At 47.3% G+C, this 22956-nt stretch overlaps 1 protein-coding gene across 1 annotated transcript in view; it reads left to right on the top strand.

Annotated features, from left to right (window-relative positions):
• MORC3 (MORC family CW-type zinc finger 3) overlaps positions 1-22956 on the top strand; it is a 684179-nt gene that overhangs the window by 532976 nt on the left and 128247 nt on the right. The window contains exon 15 of the mRNA XM_085621291.1: positions 14227-15103. Coding sequence (XP_085477417.1) covers positions 14227-15103 — 877 coding nt within the window. The remainder of the gene's footprint in view (positions 1-14226; positions 15104-22956) is intronic.

Genomic DNA, 22956 nt, shown 5'->3' with positions numbered 1-22956 from the left:
CAAATACCCTTACCCATAATCTACAAGCAATGCTTAATGTATAATCTAGTTTCCCCCCTGCTTCTATTCATTACATATGTAGTATGGAAAATGTGACCAGTACCAGGGGAGTCTAATCCTCATTGTGTACTTGCAACTGCTCCCGAAGTTGTTTTCGCAGCAGATTTTCTTTATGGTTTGAGTTGTCAAGTAAGTCAAAGAAACATAAGAAGTCCAAGTAGGACCCTTCCTGCACTGTTGCTCTCCAGAGCAGTTGCAAGGGCATCACCATGCCTCCAGATCTTGCGCCCTTTCCACACAGGAGCCAATTTATTCTTGGTCCTGATGACCCGAGTTCCCGGGTCCATCTGAGATGTTGCAGCAGGTAAAAGCCTTTTGAGGGGCCATGGTGCACATCTTGGTGCACCTTCAGTCTCCAGGGTTGGATAGGGCCCTCCTGTTAAGTTACCGGCAGCTGGTTTGCTCTCAGAACCATCTGTGCCCCTTGAACTCACTTCGGGTTCTACACTGGTGTCTTTACCAGCTTTGCATCAGGCAGCAAAATATCACACCGACCTTTAAAACGTCGATGCCAACATAGACAGGTTTACACTCCTGCATATTCGCAAACAGACACTGTGTCCTGGCTATCAGGGGCAACATACATCCCTGTCTACTGTCCTCAAAACTCTTTTAGTGCCTTTAACGGCACACAGCCAACTGATAGGAGGCAGGATCGCCACTTTCTAGAAGGGTGGCAACATATTATTTCCGACAAGTAAGTGTTGCAGATTGTCTTATAGGTTATGCCCTGTCAATTCTTTTTGACCAACCGCACCATCCACCACCATCAGACCACTTCTCAGAGGACCGTATTTCTGTTGTAAGCCAGGAAGAGCAGTCTTTTTTTTGGCTCTCAGGTACCGGCCTCTGAAGTGATGTCTGTGTGCTTATCCACTTCTTCGTTGTGCCAAAGAGTGACATTGGCCTATGCCCTATCTGAGATTTCCCCCCCTCTCAACTACATCCTGCGCAATGACAAATTCAGAATGCTCACTCTGGCCCAGGTTCTATTTGCCTTGGATCCCAGAGACTGTACTTGCTGGACTTTTATTTTCACATCGCCATCCTACAGGTCCACAGACGCTACCTGCTGTTAAAGGTGGGCTGTTAGAAATGGGGGTCCATAATTGGCAGTGGTATTCACCCTGTCCAAGTAGGGACCCTTCCTTCTAGTCTGGGTAAGAGAATGTGTAAAGCATTTGTACTAAACACACACAGTAAGATAGTGAAAACACTACAAAATGGACACCACACCAGTTTAAAAAACAGCCAATGTTGATCTAATCAAAACAAGACCAAAACGACAAAAAATACAACATATGCAAGCGAACATATGAGTTTCTTAAGGGTAAAGCAAAAATGCAGTTCCTTGAAGTCGATAGCGCCAACTGAGGCTATTGCGGCGTCATGACCAACAAATCCCACACTTCAGTCTAGTCTCGATGGAATCGAGGGCCGGCTACAACGCCTGGGAAGACCCACAACCTACTTGGGAGTTAAAGGGGCCTCGAGGACCTTGTGGCAAAGTGTTGCAGTGAGGTGTCGCTGAAGTCTGACGGCGTCAGTGCTGCACTTTGGTGCAGATGTCGATGAGTCCTCCATGCGATCGTAGTCGGCAGAGCCGATGCTGCAGTGTCTTCGTGGATGGTGCGATCGCAGTGCGGTGTTCGTGGCTTAGGTGCAGTGGCGTCAGTGCGGAGCGCTGGAATCGAAGTCGATGACTTTCGTCGGCAGCCTGAGGCTGGGTTGTCGTCGAGGGCGGCGAGACGGTAACCACGGATGCAGTGCAAGCAGTGGAGCCAGTGACTGTGCTTAGGCAGGGTCGCCAGTGAGACTAACGTTGAGGTCGAAGTCAGTGCGACGATACAGTGCCATGACCACAGTGCAGGCACGGGCGTCTATGTCCGCGAGAAACGTAGTCGTTGGTGAGACCAGGGCTGCGGTATCGTTGAGGTCAGTGCATCACTCTCCCAGCATGGTGGCCACGGTTATGCATTGGTGTCGGTGACCTCGTTGGGAATCCTTTTCTTGAAGTTACAGGCCAACAAACCCCTCCAATGGCACAGAACTGGAATTGGATCCGATTGGCAGGTCAGAACTCCCAGCAGTGGAGTTCAGGTGCTGTAGATAAAGGTAGTCTTTTGTGTCCCTGAGACTTCTTGACAGGAGGTAAGCACACCCAAGCACTTGGAGAAACTTCACAAGCAGGATACACTGCAAAGTCCAGTACTTTTCCTCTCCAAAGCAGAAGCAGCAACTACAGGCCAACCCAGCAAAGCAAAACACAGCAAAGGGGTAATACTCCCCCTTACAGCTCTTCTCCTTGGGAGAGTCTCCTCTTGATCCAAAAGTGTTCTAACAGTCTGTGGTTTTAGGTCCAATACTTGTACTCCTTTTGGCCTTTGAAGTAGGCATTCTTCAAAGGATTGTCTCTGCAGTGCACAAATTCTTGTCTTTTCTGGTATTGGCTCCAGACACACTCCAGGTGGGTGGAGACAGTATTGTGAGAGTGAAGCACAGCCCTGTTCAGGTGTAGGAGACAATTCCTCCAACCACTCTATCTCAGGAAGGGCCATCAGCCTGGTGATGGGCTATAAGAATATGCAAGGCACACCTAAACTCCCTTTGTGTGACTGTCTAGAGTGAATGCACAGGCCTCTTTCAGTCTAAACCAGACGCTGATTCCACAGGCAGGCAGAAGCACAGGATGGTTAAAAGTAGCATTTTCAAGCACACAGCTTAAAAACCATCTTTACTGCCAGTTGGACCCGTTGCAGGTAAAACTGTTGGATGTGTTGGTGTTTGCTTTCTTTGGCCCAGCAATGTTTGGCTCTGGGCACAGTGAAAAGTTACCTGTCAGTCTTCTTGGCCTTTTTTCGTTGTCCAGACCAGCCATCCCTATTCAAATCACTGGTAGTTATATGTTTCCGCGTAAGCCCTTTATCATGCAGCAGAAGTGGTCTCACTTTTCTGATCTTTACCCCATTTGGTCCATTTCACAGTTGTTCATTGCATCTACTCACATTAAAATCCCCACACTGTCCGTCCAGCCTCCCTATACCAACTTTTTATCAGACAAACTGGTTTTAAAGGCTCAAACTGTATTCCTACCAAATGTGGTAATGACTTATCATGTTGGATAAACATTCATCCTCCCGACCTTCTTTGCGCCATCTCATTCCTCTCAAAAGGAAGAGAGACTCCATTGTTTGGACCTTGAGAGGGCACTCAGATTTTAGATTAATCGCACCAAAAAACAATGGGTGGGCGATCAGCTCGTTGTGTGTTTCTGTGGGGTGGAGAACAAGGTGGTGCAGAAATGGACCATCTCTCATTGACAGTTCTCTGCATTAAAATTTGCCGAGCATTGGCTAAGAAGCAGCCTCAAGAATGTCTGAAGGCTACTAGCAGGACATTGGCATTCAGAGTGCCTATCCTGGATATGAGTTAGGCAACTACGTTTGGGTCAGTGAACACGTTCAGGAACCACTGCTGCCTCAACGTCTAGGTCCTTTTGAGATGATGTAGGAACTGAGTTTTTGTTGCAGTAGTCCCCAGTTGCCTGGTATTTGATGCAACTTTGACTGACGTGAACTGGGTTCCTGCTAACCAGGACCCCATTTGGTGCCTAGAAAGGCGGGAAAACTGTATGATAGGCTTGTTCACCTTCAGGTCACTTCCACCCCTAAGGTGGGCTAACTGAAGTGAACGTGAAATTTCTTTATGATGGCAAACCTGGGAACTCTGGAACAAGGTTATGCCCTCTTCCCACCAGAAATTGTCATATAGGGAGTGTGGTGACCTCAAGGGTTAGTAGCTCATTGGCTACAACCTTACCCCTAAATCTGGTATTTAGGGGAGCTCCTGGCACCAAGAAATGAGATCCTGCCGACTAAAAGAAGAAGGACTGAGGAGCCGGGAAAAGCAAGTACAGAAGAGTAGGTACCTGACCTGGCGCCAACCCTGCCGGTCTGTTTGTCTACTCTCGACAATTGCACCAAAGTGGTCTCACCTGCAAGCTGCTGATATCCAAAGCCTGGGAGGACTACTAGCACTTCTCCAGAGACTCAGGAACTCCCGTGGAGCAGCGGAGATGTTCCCATGGATCCTGCAGGTATCAAACACCAAGCTGTGAAGGCTCCGAACAGCATAACACCAACACCGGAAAGCACAACTGCACTGAGCTGCCTAGCCTGAGCTGAAGTGGGCCAATGGTGCTGTCGTGGTCCCCAGGCCCTCTAGATACAAAGCCCACCTTAGACTTGCCCCCTGTGGACTCACCAACACCGCCTGCAGCCTCTGTTTGCAGGCCTTCTTGACCATGAATGCTCCCTGTACCAGAAATCCGACGCTTCAGGACACCTCTACACGCCAGGGGCAACGGGTGCAGAGAAGAGGATCAAAGGTTTCTGCATGTCCCCGAGTATCGTGAAAACTAAGCCCCCCTAATGGTTCAGCCCAACTGGCCTCCCAGTCCAAACCTGCAGCCTCTTTTCACGAAGACAGATCCCCATAGACTTACATTAGGCAGCGACGCTGTACTGCACCTTTGCACCCTGCCGCCCGGTATGACCTCTTGGTGCTGCCTTGGACCTTGCCCAGCACTCACCTTAAGTCCAGGAGATTGGTCTCGTAAGTCGCTGTACTTTACCTGTATGCCATACTTGTTTTTCCTCCCATAGGATAACATTGCAGCTACTAAAAATCCCATTGTCTACTTTTGAAAATGTCAAATATTTCTATCCCAAAACGTACGTAGCTTATCGTATTGATTCTGGTGCCAAAATATATATAAAGATATGTCATTTTTATAAATCGGTGTGGATCTCATTATTGAGTTGTGTGATTCATTTATTGACTGTGTGTAGTTTGCAGATGTTGAACACTCCTCTCTGATAAGCTGCTCGACCACACTACCCCTTAGAAGAGCACCTTGGGATTGCTAGAGCAAGCCCCTGAAATTAAATGAAAAATGTTTTTATAGAGCACGTGAAAGCCTGTGGGTCTCTTGGCGTTGCCAGTTTAAACAGAAAGGGGAAGGGAAGAGAAAAAAGAAATAAAAACTGAAGAAGACCTAACCTAAAGATTAAAAAGACTAAGTCTTGAGATGTTTCCTGAAGGATGATAAAGAGGTATATTTCTTCAATTGTAATAGCAGAGACTTCTGCTGCTTAGCAGTGCCATAGTCGAAACTTCTTCCACCCCAGTCTATTCTCTCAAATGTTGAAATGGCTAAATTGAAAGCTGTGGAGAATCTTAGGGACCTAAATAGAACCCTGCCCACTCACAAGGGAATAGCTGCACTCTTTGCACAGTAAACTTCTTTTTGATATACTATATAAAGAACCAGCTTCCTACAGATGGGTATTTTGAACGCTCGTTTCTTCAGAATTGTTTAGTCTGAGCTATTCCACAGACAATCTGTGGTTACAAGTATCCATCAGAACTAGGTTGCTTACTGTAGGGAAGTGCCCCTTTTTGACGGGGTCATCCCCACTTTTTGCCTGGTATCCAATGCAATTTTGACAGAAGTGCACTGGGGTCCTGCTGTCCAGCTCCCCAGTTACAGATCTTTCCTTAAAACTGTACAGTTTCCCCAATTGGGGCTGTATGACGGAATAACAAGAGCATTTACCACAAATGACTTTACGATGCAGGAACTACGACAGCGTCTTTACAACAACTTTATTTTTTTTTACCAGTAGTATGTCTTTACCACGAATGCCTTTGCCACGGAAATGTAAATATTTTAGAGGTAAGTATAAACGTGTGTGTGTGTGTGTGTGTGTGTGTGTGTGTGTGTGTGTGTGTGTGTGTGTGTGTGTGTGTGTGTGTGTGTGTGTGTGTGTGTGTGTGTGTGTGTGTGTCCCTTTTTCAAGTGTGTGTGTGTAAGTGTGATGGGTTTATACTTAATCAAATACTTTTCCGTAGTAAAAGCGTGCATGGTAAAAGCATTTGTATTGTAAAAAATTAACAGGAAAAAGACCTTGTGGTCGAAACGTGTTGCTGTTAAAACAAATATAACTATTTTCGTGACCACGATCCTGGAGTGAGAGTGTTTCTTGGTAATATACTAGAAAATACGAAGGTTTTCTGGATACAGCGTCTTATGGACATTGTCAGGCTAGAACAGAGAGCTTGTGTGCACCAGTGTCTGCCCAAGCACCGTACTTACCTGCAACATCACGCTGGAGCTGACAGTGTGGCCGAACATCACTGACTGCACAGGTATTCCACTGAGGCTTCTGATGAATTATGGGACTTGTAGTATGGCAGCAGTCAGGCAGGTGACTTCACTATCCACACCTGGGACACTGCACATGTGATGCACCTCTGAGGAAGGCAATTCACCGAAACGCGTCAGGTGCCTCACCATTGTTGTTGCCTGCGCCAATTGAAATAAAGCTTCTTTCTCCAGAACCATGTTATGGCGCTTTTCTGTGTTGATGTTAAAGTACGGGAAATGCTGTCTCCCGCATGCCACGACTGCCCTGCAGGGTTGGGGGCCCCCGACGAGAGAGAGATCGAGAGAGAGAGAGAGATAGAGAGAGAGAGAGAGAGAGAGAGAGAGAGATCGAGAGATATAGATTAACCGGTAAGTTTAACCCCATTTTTTTTGTTAACACAGACTAACACAACGCTTATGAGGACCGGACGTTGACCGTAATGCAGTGTGTAATTACTATTATCCAGTATTAGGGTATCTTTCATAGATTCACATGCTTGAATCATTCCCTGTCGTCGAGATGGGAGTCCATCTCTACGACGGGGAATGATTCAAGCATGTGAATCTATGAAAGATACCAATATTGGCTAACTGTAGTTACAGGTAAGTAACTCATTTCTTCTAACTCCACGCGAACTTTGATAGTAGGGTAGGTTATAAAAGGCACCAAAGCAAGTCTTACTGCACTTTAGTTTTTGATACACCTGCTCGAAAGTACCTAAACACAGTACCTGGAGCAGTCCTCATAACGAACCAGTCATCACAAAGATAGTGTTTGACTGGTTCTGGCAAGGTTAACCCACTCTAAACCCTAAAAATACCCTTGCAATTCCAAAACACAAACTCACCCTAAAAATGCCCTACCCACCAGAAAAACCCTACCCACCCTAATCCCTAAAAACACCCTTTCCACCCAAAAACCCATACCCACCTGCTAGCAGCCGAGGCTGGAGTCACATTACAAAGGCAGCAAGGCCTTTGAAGCTTCCCTCTCGAGCACTGTGCTCATCCTGGGGGAGGTGGTGTGCCACCTCTGCCCAGGATGGGCTTTGTTTCTGGCCTCGGAGAGCAGGGGCTTTTGGACCAAGGTTCCAGAACCATGTCTGGTAGTGGCAGGCTGCCTGATGCCAGTCAGACACCACACCAGGGTTGGTAGGTTTTCAGGGGGCACCTCTGAGTATGTTTCAATAAATCCAACGCTGGCATCAGTGTAGGTTTGAGAGGAGTTGTTTTGTACCAAACACTCCTGGGTTCAGTGAAGCCATCATGGTGCTGGGGAACTTGAGTGGTCTAGTTTCCAACCCATGTACACTCTATGGCTTCACTGGCACTTACAATATTAAGAATAGACTTAGTTATTGTAGGGGCATATCTGCTCATGCAGATATGTCCACACCTGAGATATAGTGCACTTGCCTTAGGGCTTGTAAGGCCTGTTGAAGGGGTAATTTAGTTATACCTTCAGCAGTGCTGCTTGGCATGGCACACAGGCAGTGTGTCATGTCGACTGTCATTTTTCTCTGCACCAAAGAATGCAGGCTGCAGTTGCAGTTTGCATGGCCTGGGTGAGGGGTTTCTAGGGGAAGCCATTTTAAGTACATGTGCTGGACATTGGTGAAAACGAGTTCCCCCAGCTACTTGATGGCTTCCCTGAAACCAAAGATGTTTGTTATCAAACATCTTTTATTAATGAACCCACACTAATTCCCTTGATGGATTTATTAATACATACACCCACAGGGTACCTTAGAGGTGTCCCCTGAAAGCCTACCACCTTCTAGTGTGCTGGCTGACTGATCCTGATCAGCCTGCCACTACTGATGAGCTTCTGATCCCCATGGGTTGAGGGCCAATGCTCTCAGGAGGTCAGGAACAAAGCCTGCTCCAGCAGTGGGTGTTTTATCCCCCTTCCAGCAGGGTGACCTGAAAATTTGAATTCCAAGGCAGGGGACTTCAAATAGCCTGCCGCTTTTGGTATGTGAATCTGGCTTCCCTTGGAGGGATGCCACCCTCACTGACCAATGGCCCATTTGGTGCCTGGACAGGCGGGAAAATTAGTAGTCAGCGAGGCGTGTTCACCTTCAGGCTAGTTCCACCCCTAATGTGGGCTACCTGATGGGGCCACGAAATTTCAGTCCACCATCTTTGTGATGGCAATATTAGGAACTCTGGGACAGTGTTATGCCCACTTCCCCAGGAAGGGGTCATATAGGGGGCGTAGTGACCCCATGTGTAAGAAGCCCATAGGCTGACACCCTACACTGCCCTAAAGCCTCTAAATTTAGTATTTAGGAGAGCCCCTAGCACCAGAAAAGCAGATCCTGCCGACTTGAAAGAAGAAGATGGACGTTGAAGAGTTGCAAGAACAGAAGACCATCAATTGCCGGCCTGACTGCTCTCCTCGACAATTGCGCCAAAGACGACTTGTCCTACAGCTGCCTGTGCCTCCAACATCCTGAGAGGACTTCCAGCCTTTAACTACGACCCAGGAACTCCCATGCAGTAGCGAAGCTGCTCCCCTGCAGGCACCCCCGAAGAGCTGCGAGGATTCCGGACTACCTAAAAACGCGACACAAGAAGCTCCACTGCATCCATGTCTCCTAGCCCAAGTTGAAGTGGGCCAGCAGTGCCAGGGTCGTCCCCAGACACTCCAGACTCGAAGCCCAAGGTGACCTGTTGTTGCTGCCTTGGGCCTTGCCCCCTACTCACCTTAAGTCCAGGAGATTGGTTTTGTAAGTCGCTGTGAAGAACTTGTATGCAGTAATTATTTTTCCTCCATAGGGTAAATTGCACTGTCATCTTTTGAAAACTATAAATATTTCTATCTCGAAACATTCTTACTTGACCGAAATGATTTTGGTGCCAAATATTATATAAAGAGATGTGGTGTTTTCATAAATTGGTGTGGATCTCCTTATTGAGTCGTGTGCATCATTTATTGACTGTGTGTGCTGCAGATGTGTAACACCGCTCTGATAAGCCTATGGCTGCTCGACCACACTACCCCCTAAGAGATCACTATGGGATTGCTAGAGCAAACCCCTATCCACTTATGAGGGATTCCGGGACTCTTTTCACAGAATACCTCTTTTTCTATATAAAGAGCCACCTTCCTACAATACATTTTCTTGATTTTACCCTCAAAGTAATCTTCAAGAGCTTCACACACAAATTGAGAAGCAGGAATAATAGAATTACAAGCATGAGGCTTTGTAAATTATTTTAGTACTATAATCAGTTCTAGTGTAGGATCGTCATGCTTCTCTGATCTTCTTATGATAGTTCCCTAATGCAAGCTTGTATGCTTTTTTATCAGAGAAAGATTTCGAGACATGCCATCGCGCTCCAGTCTTCTACAACCCATTTTTCACTTTTCAGTTCCTCAAAATACCAAGGAGTGTAGTGTCTAGCCAAGGCAGGGCAACCCTGTTTAAATCATCTGGAGTTGTTAGTGATCCAATTAGCCCACAGGGCTTTCCTCCCCCTAATCCAACAAAAGGCAACTGTTGTCCGGACGGACAACACAACTGCTATGTTTTACCCACAGAAACAGGGCGCTACGCTCCCCCTTCAGTTGTTGACCCTAGTCCAGGGCATTTGGCAATGGGCAATTCGTTACAGGGCCCATCTCAGACAATACATACCAGGGGTGAACAATGACTTTGCAGACCTGCTCAGCAGGATGCACCAACAAGTCCACATGTGGGAACTCCACACCCAACCACTACTCCTGTGCTCCAGTCATTGGGGGTTCCCACACATAGACTTGTTTGCCACTGCCAAAAATGCTAAATGCCCAAACTTTGCCTCCAGGTTCCAACACCCACAGTCCATGGGCAATGCACTATGGATAAACTGGTCAGAGAATATTTGCTTATACTTTCCTGCCTCTCCCACTTCTTTCTTTCGTGGTTCAGCCGCACAGGCAACCATCCCTCACCCTCATTCTAGTAACACTTCTCTACCTCTCTAGTGCCTCACGAGAAGCTGTCTAACAGGTTCTATTTCTCTCTCAAAATCAAGGCACACTCAGACATCCCAACCCCAAACAGCCCAAGTCCTAGAATTTGAGTACTTAAATCTGCCTGCAGAATGCATGACCATTTTTAAGGAGACCCACCGGCCTACTAGCAGAGCATGCTATGCGGTCAAGTGGAAACAGTTTGTACACTGTCTCCCTAAAAACATTGATCCTCTCAAAGGAACATTCCAAGACATTGTTACCTACTACGTTTGTAAAAGTCATACCTCACTTATTCTTCTATCAGGCGTCACTTGGCTGATTTGCTTATCTCCAAAACAGACAGGACACTTTGCTTTTCAAAGTGCCTGTCAACAAAGCCTTCATGGAAGTGCTCAAAGGGATTATCTCACAACGGGTGCCACCAGTTCCTGCGTGGAACCTCAACACTGTTATGACTAGACTGTTGGGCCCTCCTTTTGAACCACTTCACTGTTGTCCTTTCCAGTTCCTTTACTGGAAGGTGGCTTTTCTGGTAGCCATAACTTCCCTTTGGTGTGTTAGTGAGATACAATGAGAGAACCTGGAAGAACCTTTATTCCAACTGCACCATGACAGTGATCCTCAAGACAAATCTTAAATTCCTACCTAAGGATGATTTATAGTTTCCACCTCAAACCATTGAACTCCCAGTGTTTTTCCCATATCCAAAATCAGTAGCAGAACGAGCTCTTCGCACATTAGATGTCAGGAGAATGCTCATGTGTTACATTGACAGTACAAAGCACTTCCGTAAGACACAGCAACTTTTTTTTTCTCCTGCTCCAGGTTGCACAAAGAGTGTGCACTGTCTACAGCAGGTGAGTCACACTGGCTGGTCAAATATGTTAAAGCAAAATGCCCTTTGCCGGTCCCTCCCAGACCCCACTCAACTGGCACAAATTGGGCTTCTATAGGTTTCGTGGGTAATGTAATGTAACAAGAATTTCTAAAGTGCACTATCACCCCATGGGTATCCTGGCACGGAGAAATTGCACATATTTACCCACTGTTTGAATATTCTGCACTACATCCTAGGGAAGAGATATGTTTCAAGCTTCTTCCTAAACTGAAGCAACTCTTCTAATTGTCTGATATTGGACGGGAGATTGTTCCACAGATGGGCGGCCGCAGAGCTAGATGCTCTCCCTCCGAACCTGAAGGTTGTTATTCTGGCAGCACGAACCAGATGAGCTGTGGAAGATCGAAGGTTTCTTACAGGAGAATGCCAGGCAAATGTTTTCTGCAGTGGCAATGGTCCAAGTCCATAAAGGGCCTTGAAAACAATGCATAATAATTTAAACTGAATTCTCTGAGCTAGAGGGAGCCAGTGAAGATCATTAAGAGCCGCAGAGGCGCTACGTGGCCTCTATAAGGCTAACTTTGCGGCTATTGTCAGTATTCTTTGCAGTTTCATAATGAGGGAATTGGGCGCACCGAGTAGCAGGGCATTGCAGTTGTCCTACCGGCTCAAAATAACACTTCTTACCACTAGAACCCTGGCTGACAGAGAGAATTTTCCGCAATGCTTTAATGAGGGGGAAGCAAGTGCCAACTGTTTTGTTCACATGTTTTTCCAGACTCAACTCGTTGTGAAAGACTACCCCCAGATTACGCACCGTTACGGCTGGTGTAGGAGGAGGTAATATTCCTATACTTGACAGTTGCAAAGCAGCCACCTGCTCTACCTCCCACACATTTACAAGACAATACTGTGTGGATATTTTATCACGCCAACAGGCTAACGTTGGTCATTGAGGCCTTTGCATACTTTTTCAAGCTTCTGCAACATACTAAGGCTAGCCACCACTTCTAGAAGGACTGCTTTACAGTCTATGCACAGCATTTGTATCTACAGCTACACATGCTACAAACCAAACATTTTAATTACCCTGTAGGCATCTGTTTGTGGCATGTCGTTCTGTAGGTTGACTTGCGCCTACCCACCTCCGCGAACGCCTTTAGTTGTCGCAGACGTTCTAGACTGTCATCCTTAATCTTTCCTCCACATGACCATCCTTCTGTATCTCTATGCTCCAGCTACGTCCTCACCGTTCGTGCAGGAAAAATAATCTAACAATGGAGCCTATGCCCCTGTGCATTAACCAGCAGTAGTTAGTCACAGTGCAGTGTGACTTGAAAAGACTGCTTAAAAAAACAACAACATGCTCAACTCTAGATGGCAGGAGTATTCACAGCATGTGAGTCAACAGCACTGCATGCCGTGAAAAGATGCTTACAAGGTAAGTAACATTTTCCTTTCTGTAACAAAGTCCACTATTGTCACGCTTTGCAGGTGTTCAACAGAAGCTGTTCACGCTAACTTTAGAAATGTCCTTCAACGGCATTTATCAGTGTTAAGTAAGGCATTTCCTGAGTGAACAATCGTATGAATACCGCTCTGGACTTTGATCATTTTACTTGCTATTTAGCAGGCAAAGTTCTAGCAGCTTTTTTAAGTGCTGTGGCGGGGGCTGGCCATTCAGGCAATGTTGTGGGCTCGATTTTCTAAGGGGCAAAAGGGATAGGTTAGTGAGTTGTATGGGCTGGCCTTTCGAAGAACAGCAAAGTCATCCACTGGAATGGTCTGGCCATTTCAAGACAGGAAAATCTGAGCAGTTACATGGGCAGGCCCTGTGAACAGAGGAAAAGTCAGGCAGTTGCATGTGCTGACCTTTTGAAGGGAGGAAAGTCCTGCAGTGGCATGGGCTGCCCCTTTGAAGGGTAAAGAGGCAGACAGTGGCATGGCCTGGCACTTTATCGTTGTCAGACAGTGTTAAGAAAATATACCTATCACTATTGAGATGTAAAGATTCGTAGGTTCAGCTCCATGTTTGAAGCAGAGAACTTAAATATGTGAAAAAGAAGAACATCCACCTTAACTTTTTATTAGATGTATGCCCCTTCCTCCAGTTTTTGTTTTAAGTAGTTTGAGGTTCTGTGGCTGAGACATACCTTAAAACTGCATGACAATACTAAAATGAATGTAGGTATGGCATTGCTTGTACTCCCCCTGCCTCTGTCACAATCTGTATCCCCGTACAGGAGGTTTTGGTACCTCATGCACATATGATTGTTTTATGCTGAATTAGATAAATTGACTGCAAGTAATATCGCTTATAATTCTGTTTCCTCTTGTCCATTGATTCTTAACCTGTGATCCGGGGACCTCTAGGTCCGCAAAGCCTACCCCGGGGAGGCAGCAGCTGCTTAGAAAATTAAATAGCAAATTAATAAAGTGTATATGCATAAAGAAGAACAATTGAAAATTTTAAAACGATCTGTAAATGTGTAGGAATGTTTAATTGGCGTATACAAATTAAGCTAGTATCCTCAGATTGATTCATGGGAACAGAGCAAGTGCATCAAACTGAATATAGTATGGATGATGAGTGGCCTCGGTTGAATTCAGACATGCTCCAAACTACCAATATAAATACAAATATTAATTTATAATTTTTGTGAAGTAAATCAAATATTTAATTAGCTGTTTTTTTATGAATGCATGTTTCTGTATTATTGCATGTATTGTTTTGTGGTTCAAATCCTTGAAAATTCTTGCGTCTCTGTACGCATCGTCTAGTAGTGACTCAGTGGGGGTTACTGGATTCTAATAATTATTGTGTGGATCCCCTTGTTCCATTAATGATGAAGTAGGGGTCCACAGAAGTCAAAAGGTTAAGAACCACTATTCCAGTTTGTTACCTGTGTGGAATGCATAATTTCCAGGTCGTTATATCCTCCCCAGTATATACATAAATTAAAACCAAGGTGTACAAGAAACACAATTGATTGCTGCTGTAAATAGAGGGTGGGTGCTCCTCATTCAGGGTAACTTGTGTAGATAATCTCCAATGCACTTAAATGCTTAAGTTAATGGTATTGTACTGAACACACCTAATCGTAATTTGTCTTGCGTTGCATTAAAGAGTAATTTCTGTTTTTCCCACCACCCCAGCAAAAAACGCTCACTTTCAGGGACCATCACACCTGTGCCTGTAAAGAAACCAAAGCCAAGTGAGAAGGAAGTGGTCAGTGTCATTGACTTGGAAGAGAACGACGAGGGCGATGTCATCATTGTAGAGAATAGCAGCACTCCTAAGCCATCACCTAACTGTGACATTTCAAAAGTCAAATGTGAAAGCATAAATGCAGAGCCTGATGCAATTCCTATGGACTCCCTTAATAGTGATGGCACGGTAACTGGCACAGCCGAAGCTGCTGGCACAGCTGATGCTGCAACCACATCTGAACAATGGACCATTGCCACACAAACTGAGAAACAGCCTATACTTATTAAAAAAGAAGAAGAATGTCCGGATGAGGACAAGAAGCCTTTAGTGGATGAAAAGAAAATTGCACTTGAAATCCCTAAAGACTCATCAAAATGTGTTGGAGATCCTGAAAGCACAATTTTTGGATTAAAGAGTCTGCTTCGCCTTGCGGGCCAAGAAAAAGAATGCTACTTGGCAAAATGCAGAGGTCTGACCAAGCAGGTGAAAACATTGGAGGCGCAACTATCCGAAATGAATGAGAAGTATGTGAAAAAGGAAAAGGAAGAGCCCGGTGAGCCCATGCTCATTCATAACGTTGATGGCATTAGTAGTCTGAGCCAGGAGCAGATCTTCACGCTCTATGAGAAGGCCCTGAAGGAGGTGGACTCTTATAAAGAGCAGTGTGAAATACTACAGAGCAACAAATCTGAATGTAGGCAATGTGCTACCAGAGCAAGCCTCGAAATCAATAGTGAAGTGGATGAAATTGCACTGCAGCTCGACAGCGTGTTCAGGCAGTTGGATACCTGCAGTAGTGAAAGAGATCAATTTAAACATAAGGTATGTGATTTTTTTTTAAGGTTTACTGTTTGTTTTTTAACACACAATGCAGCAGTCTTTGATATGCAAGCATCTTCTAAACATAAGGTATGTGATTATGATACATTTTACAGAGTTTCATTTCCTTGAATTTATATTTACGGCATATAGACTCACATATAACAATGTTCGTATTGCCAGTCCTTTTGAAATGCACGACCCTTACCATTGACCAGAAGCTGTGTATAAATTGCATAAGAAACCAGGAGAATGCAGATATGCTTCTACTCATGTGCATTCTTTTTCTGGTAGATGCTCTTAAGCTAAATTATCAAAAGCAAAAAACGGACATTTATTTGTCATTAAAGCTATTTCTACAATGGACAGGTAATGCCTGAAACATCCTACTGAGCAGTAATTATGTAGATTTTCTTTGCAGTTCTGAAGAAAAGTCTCGATTCTGTTAAGAGTCCGGAGGCATTAATGCTTTAGCACTTTAATTTCTCCTCTCCTCAAACGGGCACAAATGCTGGTCTGTTCTAGCTACATGACCCCTGAAGCTTGGGGAAAAAGTGTACATTTAACAAAGCTGCACCAGTCCAATCATTAGGAACACGGTCACCAGTACTTGTCCAACATAGCCGCAGCATTTTCTTTGAATAATCTCTTAAACATCATCCTGACCTTGTAATGCATATTCCATGTCAGACTTCGCTTGCCACCTGTATTGTTTGGCTTTGTATATTGTCCCATCTGTATGAATGTGCTCCTTTTGATATAGTTGCCCCCACTTTTTGCCTGGTACATGATGTGATTTCGACTAAACGTGCACTGGGTTCCTGGCAACCATGTCTCCAGTGCCAGAGCTCTTTCACAAAACTGTGCAACTGTTCCCCCAATTGGCAAAACCTTTAGCATCTTCTGTAAGTCACTAGTAAATGGTACCTTAGTACCTAGTGCCTCAGGTACTAAAAAGGGTCATTAAGGGCTGCAGCTCGAATTGAGCCATCCTAAGAGACCCCTCACCAAGCACATGCACGACTGCCATTGCAGGCTGCATGTCTTGGTGCAGACGAAAGTTAAAACACTACATGTCGCACATCCCTGTGTGCCATGCCCCCTACCAGTGCATATATTTGTAAGTCACACTTACAGCAGGCCTGACAGCCTTAAGGCAAGGTGCTAAAAATTATATCTGAGGACACATATGCATGAACATATATGCCCCGTGTGTTGGTCAGTCGTATTGCTGCCAGTGCAGGTCACCAGGGAAGACATTTTAAAACCATGTACTGCACACTTGTGAAAACGAGTTCCACAGATACATGATTGCTTCACTGAAAATAGGGATGTTTGGTTCCAAACATCTCGCCTTTATAAACACACTGATACCAGTGTTGGATTTATCAAAACATGCACTTAGATGACACCTCCTAAAAGCCTTCCAGCCTCTGGTGTGGTTGCTGTCTGGATTCTGCCAGCATGCCACAAGTTTCTGACCACCTAGGGTGAGAGCCTTTTGCTCTTAGGAGGTCAGGACCAAAAACCTGCCCTGGAAGAGGGTGTAACACCCCCTCCCACAGGATGACCTGCTGATATGCCTCCTTGGGCTGGCGAGCTTCAAAGGAGCTGACGCCTTTGCAATGCAAATCTGGCTTCCCTCAAAGGATAGGAAGCCACACCCCCTGTCCTAATCCTCCTTGGCACCTGGACAGGCAGGAAAATTAGTCGGGTAGGCATGCCACCCCTAGGTTAGTACCACCTCAAGGTGGTCTAATTGTGAGGTGGACATACGTTTTCAGAGGTTAACCATCTTTGTGATGGCATACCTAGGAATTCTGGGACAGGGTTAAGCCCACTTCTCACAGGAAGTGGTCATTTAGGGGGCATCGTGACCCCAAGGGTCAGTCGCCCATTGGCTATCAAGCAATGATTTCTAGAGCGCTGCTTATCACCCGTAAGGGTATTCAAGCTCAGGGGGACTGCTGCTGAGAGATGTCAGTCGAACAGTCAGGTGTTTTTAGGCAATCTGCGAACTTCTGTAGGGTGGATGCAGTCCGAAGGTGAAGTGGGAGGCCATTGCAGGTCTTGGTGGCCAGGTAGGAGAAGGTGCGGCCACTGCTTCTGCTTTTATGGAGGCGGGGCGTGTGGGCGAGGGAGAGAGGCAGAGCGTAGTTGTCTGCCGCGTTGGTAGAAGTTCAGTCTGTTGTTGAGGTAGGCTGGTCCTTTGTTGTGCAGGGCCTTGTAAGTGTGGGTCAGCAGTTTGAACTGGGCCTTTTTTTGGACGGGGAGCCAGTGGAAGGCTCTGAGTTGTAGGGGGATTTGGGCTCTTCTCAGGAGATATAGGATGAGCCTTGATGCAGTTTTTTGGATGGTTTGCAGTAGTTATGAGGTGATGCCCACATAGAGGGAGTTTCCGTATTCCAGGTGGCTTCTGATGAGGGCTTGGGTGATGGTGCGCCTGGTGTTGATTGGGAGCCATTTAAATATTTTCCGGGGCATGTGGAGGGTGAAGAAGTAGGCTGAGGAGACAGTGTTTATCTGCTTCTTCATGGTGAGCTTGTTGTTGAGTATGATGCCAAGGTTTCTGGCTTTGTCTCAGGGAGTGGGCGTGTGGCCCAGTTCTGCTGGTCACCAGGAGTCATTCCATGGGGAGGTGTTGCTCCCGAAGACGAGTTCCTCTGGTTTGATGTTGTTGAGTTTGAGGCATGTGTTTTGCATCCAGCTGGCTACGCTGGTCATGCACCCGTGGAAATTGGTTTTGATGTTAGTGGGGTTTGAGGATAGGGAGAGGATGAGCTGAGTGTGGTCAGCGTATAATATGATGTTCATACCATAGGATTTTACTAGCGTGGCCAGGGGGGCCATGTATGTATTGAACAGGGTTGGACTCACTGAGGACCCTTGTGGAACGCTGCAGATGATGTTCTTTGGGCCTGAGAAAGGAAGCGATCAATTTAAGGCCATTTCCTTGGATCCCCATCTGATGGAGTCCGTGTTGGAGGGTGTAGTGTGACACGCTGCGGAGAGGTTGAGGAGGACCAGGGCTGGGCTACTACCCTACAGTCTACTAAATTCAGTATTTAGGGGATTCCCTGGCACCAGAGACGCTGATCCTGATGACCAAAGAGAGAGGACACAGAAGAGCCGCAGAAGAAGACTGAAGAGAGCACCTAACTTGGCCTCAGCCCGTCAGCATGTCTGCAGCTCTCATCGAAAACTGCACCAAAATCAACTCGTCCTGCAGCTGTTGACTCCAGTAACCTGGGAGGACTGCCTGCCTTTGAAAAAGACTCAAGACTTCCAATGAACAGCGGACCTGTTCTTGAGAGACTCGAAAAGAAAAGACTCTGAGGCCTCCCGAACTGCAAAGACCCAACACCTGAAACAACCACTGCACCATTCGCCTCCGACCCGTGTTGAAGTGGGCCACCGGTGTCAACAAGGTCCCCCCAGCCCTCCGCAGCTCCAGTACATCATGGTTTCACCCCTCCCAGACGACCCAATGACGACTGCAGCCTCTACATGCAGCCTCACTGGACCAAAACTTCTCCAATAAGAGAAAGCCAAAGCTTAAAGTCACCTCACCACCTGGCACCCCAGGTCATTGAAGAAGAGGACCAAAAGTGTTACCCCCTAACCAATGGTACCCAACACCCCTTCCCAAATCCCCCACCTCCCCCAGAGGCTGGAGTCCACTAATTGGTTCAGCCCGACTGGCTTCAGAGCCTGCAGCCTCTTTTTTACAGAGACCGATCCCCATTGAAATGCATTGGGCTCCCGACGCTGATTTACTCCCTGCACCCGGCTGTCCTCATGCCACTGATGGTGTACAGCTGGTGCTGCCTTGGACCTTGCCCACTACTCACCTTAACTCCTGGAGATCGGTCCTGTAAGTTGCTGTACTATACTTGTGTGCAGAACGTATGCTTCCTTCCATAGGATAACATTGCAGAACTCAGAAATTGCACTGTCCACTTTTTAAAGTGAAAAGAATTTATATTTGTAAACCTACTAGCTGAACAATTTTTCTCTGCTGCCTAAACACATATGAAGATACTTGCTATTTTATGAATCTCCTTTTTGAATTGTTTTGTCATTTATTCTTACACTCCTCTGTGTTAAGCATGAGGCTGCTCAAACATACTTTGGGATAGCATAGCCAGCCCTGTCCACTAGTAAGAGAACCCCCAGACGCTTTATATGGTATTTCAGTTTATTGATATATCACATAAAGAGCCTGTTTCCTACACCATCCTTGTACAAAATATTGCATACCTTTACCACGCCGCAAGGCTATACATGCTAAGTCCATCATTTACAATATACCACTTTACACATTATGTAGCTATTGTGGCTCAGGGAGATTAATTCTTGCCTTCGTGTTCATAATAGAATCCATACTTTACTTTCTGATGACTAGAAGATCTGATCACTAGCAGAAACTGCATTTTACTTCATGACCAAAAAAGCAAACAACGCCCTTTTTGAAAGCTTAGTTACCAGCAACAAGGCTTACCTAATCAATGACAAAGGTTTTGATCTTATCGCCCTCCAAAAGACATATCTGAGGAAGCTGGGGGAGCTGCACGTAAAAGCTGCTTTAAAATTCACTGCTCTGACAAAACAGAACATAGTCCTATTCTTTCATAAGGTCCTAGGCTTTACCCCTTTAGCCTGCAAAAACAGGGAAGGGTGTGTATGTACTGGTTCAGGATCTCCATGGGGAAGAATGGCAATAGCTACAGTGTATGCTCCAAATGTTGGCTAAGATATCTTCTGGTGTCCTTTGTTTAATATGTCTGTAGGTTTAGTAAGGGGAGACCTTATAGTCAAGGGGACTTCAATTTATTATTGGATTCATCGAAAGATGGTTCAGGAGCATACTCCTCTCACTTATGAACATTCTGCAAAGCACTTAAAACCGTGATACAATCACAAGGCCTTCACAACCCTTGGAGCAAAAAACAAAATCAGAGGGAATATACCTTTTTTTTCCCGACATCCTCAGAACATACCTGGGAATTTTCTATTCCCTAGTTAATAGAGACTGGAACAAATAGTGTCCAGGGCCATGACTCTGAGATGCACTGTTACCATTATACTTGGACTATGCCGTGGATTAACTATGCCTACTTGGGAGTGATGACAAAATACTCACAGGTGTAAGCGGATTTTGCATCTCTCATTAATTCTGGTCCTAGTACTGAGAGCAAACATCAGATCCTAGAAAGAGGATTTTTTTTTTTAGCTCAGCCTCCCATGGGAGATCAGTCATGCCTGCATTGAGGATGCCTTCAAGGCTGTCATAACAGGCAAGTTTGAAGGGCCCGTGGCCAACTGAAAAACTAAAAAGGATGAAGTTGAGTCTACTGGAAGAAGACTACAAAAAAACGAGTGAGCACAATGCCCAACCCATCTGAAAGAGACACGTTAGTGATAGATTCCTTACCTTACAATATCCCCAGGCGTTAGACTGGATCCGGAAAGTTTTTCGTCAGCAGTACACCTGCGCATCGATAGGTGTCGTCGTACGGCTCCGCATACGTCGCTGGCGTCGTAGTTGCCGAGATGGCGTCGCTGGAGCTACTTAGACTCGCCCACGCGCGCTGACGTCAGTTCTTTCTTTTTCCGTGCCAGCAAGCGCAGATCCGGAGAGAGCGGTACCCCCAGTCATTTTTTGACTGAGTTTTTGGAACTTTTTGTCTCTGTTTTCAGGTATATATATCACTCTACAGGTGCATAAGGATGCCCTGTTTTAAGTCCTGCGCGGCCTGTCCCCGTACGATGTCGGTGATGGACCCGCACCGTGAGTGTCTCTACTGCCTGAGGCGCGACCACGACTCCGGGTCGTGCCCCCACTGCCGGGCCATAGCTCCGAAAACTTTGCGGGAGCGGTCCCGAAAGTGTCTGGAGGCCCGGGAGTCGGCTCCGTGCCGTTCAAGGTCCCGGTCCCGTGGGAGGTTGAGGGACCGGCCGCGGAGCCATCACCATAATTCGAAGTCTTCGCACTCGGAGTCTGGTAAGGCGAAGCACAAGAAGGCAAAGAAGCATCGTAGCTCTTCGCCATCCCCTAGCCGGTCGCGCGACGCGGCTAAGGGTGCAGGTGGCACTGCCCCTGCGGAGCCTACGCAGTTGCCGATGGCCCACCTGCCCTTTCCGGGTCCATCAGCCCAGCTGCAGGAGTTCCTGTCAGCCATGGCGTGTGTCTTTGGACCATCCGGCCCTGCCGGTATGCCTTCGGGCCCCGCGGGCCCTGCTGGGGGTCCTTGTTCTTTGACGTCACCGGCTCCGGCCACGACGTTGTCGACGACGCCAGCCTCGATGCCGAGGGACCCCCGTAGATCCAGGCCTGGATCTCCGTCCATGCAGGTTGGCCCTGTACGACCTTCACCGGCATCGACGGCGCCGCCGCCGGCTGAGGCCCCGGCCGATGCCGTCCCCCTGTTCCCTCCCCGAAGTGGAGCCGGTGCCGGAAGGGTGTCTACCGACGCCAATTAGGAACATCTATCTCTATATCCACCGATGTCCATATGTTCCACCTGTTCAGCAGGCTGTGGAGGACGGGGAGGACTGGGAGGGGTTTGAGGACCCTCTCGCAGCTCAAGTGAGTTAGACCCGGACTGGTATGAGGATCCGGGGGATGCAGGTGACCCGGATTATGCTCCGGAACCTGGCGCACTGTCTCTTTCTACCGTGGCTACGGAGGAGGGTGGTTCATATTCTATGGTGTTGCGTAGGGCAGCCGAGGCTCTCCACCTCGAGCTCCCTACTGTGGCCATCAGGACTAACCTCCTGACAGAGGTGCTTCGGCCAGCTTCTGCTTCTACAGAGCTGCTGCTGCCTTTTAACGATGCACCCTCAGGCGTTCTTTTGGGCACCTGGTCCAGGCCCAACACAGGGGCTCCTGTGAACAAGAACGTGGCCCAGTTTTCCTCTCCCAACACCCCACCCCCGAGAGGTGGGCCATCCTCGAGCGCGTTCCATTCAGCACCTCCGCACAGGGAATCCAAGAAACTGGAGCAGTTTGGGAAGAAAGTTTTTTCTTCCGCCAGTTCAGGCTTGCGGTCTGTGAACACCGCATGTCTCTTGGGCCGTTATTCCCATTCTGTGTGGGATACGGTTGCGCAAGTGCTGCCTCAGTGTCCGGTGGAGGCTCGGACGATACTCTCCCAAGTTATTGCTGAGGGGAGAGACGCACCATCCGTTGTGGTCTTGACACTGCTGACTCGCTGGGCAGGGCGATTTCAACGACAGTGGCGCTACGCCGCCACGCCTGGCTGAGGACGACTGGCTTTTCTGGGGATGTTCAGAACACGTTGATGGACATGCCCTTTGATGGCACTCGCCTGTTCGGTGATAAAGCAGATTGCGTGCTGGAACGTTTTATGGACTCATGGGCTACGGCCAAGTCCTTAGGCCTTTCGGTTACACGCACTCCTTCTGCTTTTCTCTCCTTTTTGTGGCCAAGGAAGGGGCGCCCAAGCACGTTTGTTTCAAAGACCCAGGCCTGCGCAGCAACAGTCTCAGCACAGCCGCGGACGTGGGACCCGTAGAGGCGGGTCACGGGTCCAGTGTGCAGGTCAGTCCACCACCACCCACTGCTGCTCCTGCCTCCAAACCTTCCTTGTCCGGTGTTTCAGGCACACCAGACACCAGTGAGTAGCAGGATTTGCCCTCACCTTCACCACTGGCGCACCATCACATCGGACAGGTGGGTTCTGCAGCTTGTCCGCAGGGGCTACTCCCTCCCCTTCGAGACCATCCCTCCAGCCATGCCACCTCAGTACCACCGCATGTCGGGGGATCACTTGACACTTCTCCAGCATGAAGTTGCGGCCCTCTTGGCCAAGGGGGCCATAGAGCGCATTCCG

Source organism: Triturus cristatus, chromosome 8 (genome assembly GCF_964204655.1).
Source record: "Triturus cristatus chromosome 8, aTriCri1.1, whole genome shotgun sequence".
Lineage (NCBI taxonomy): Eukaryota > Metazoa > Chordata > Amphibia > Caudata > Salamandridae > Triturus > Triturus cristatus.
Note: the sequence above shows the minus strand (reverse complement) of the source record. Positions and strands in the feature narration are given on the sequence as shown.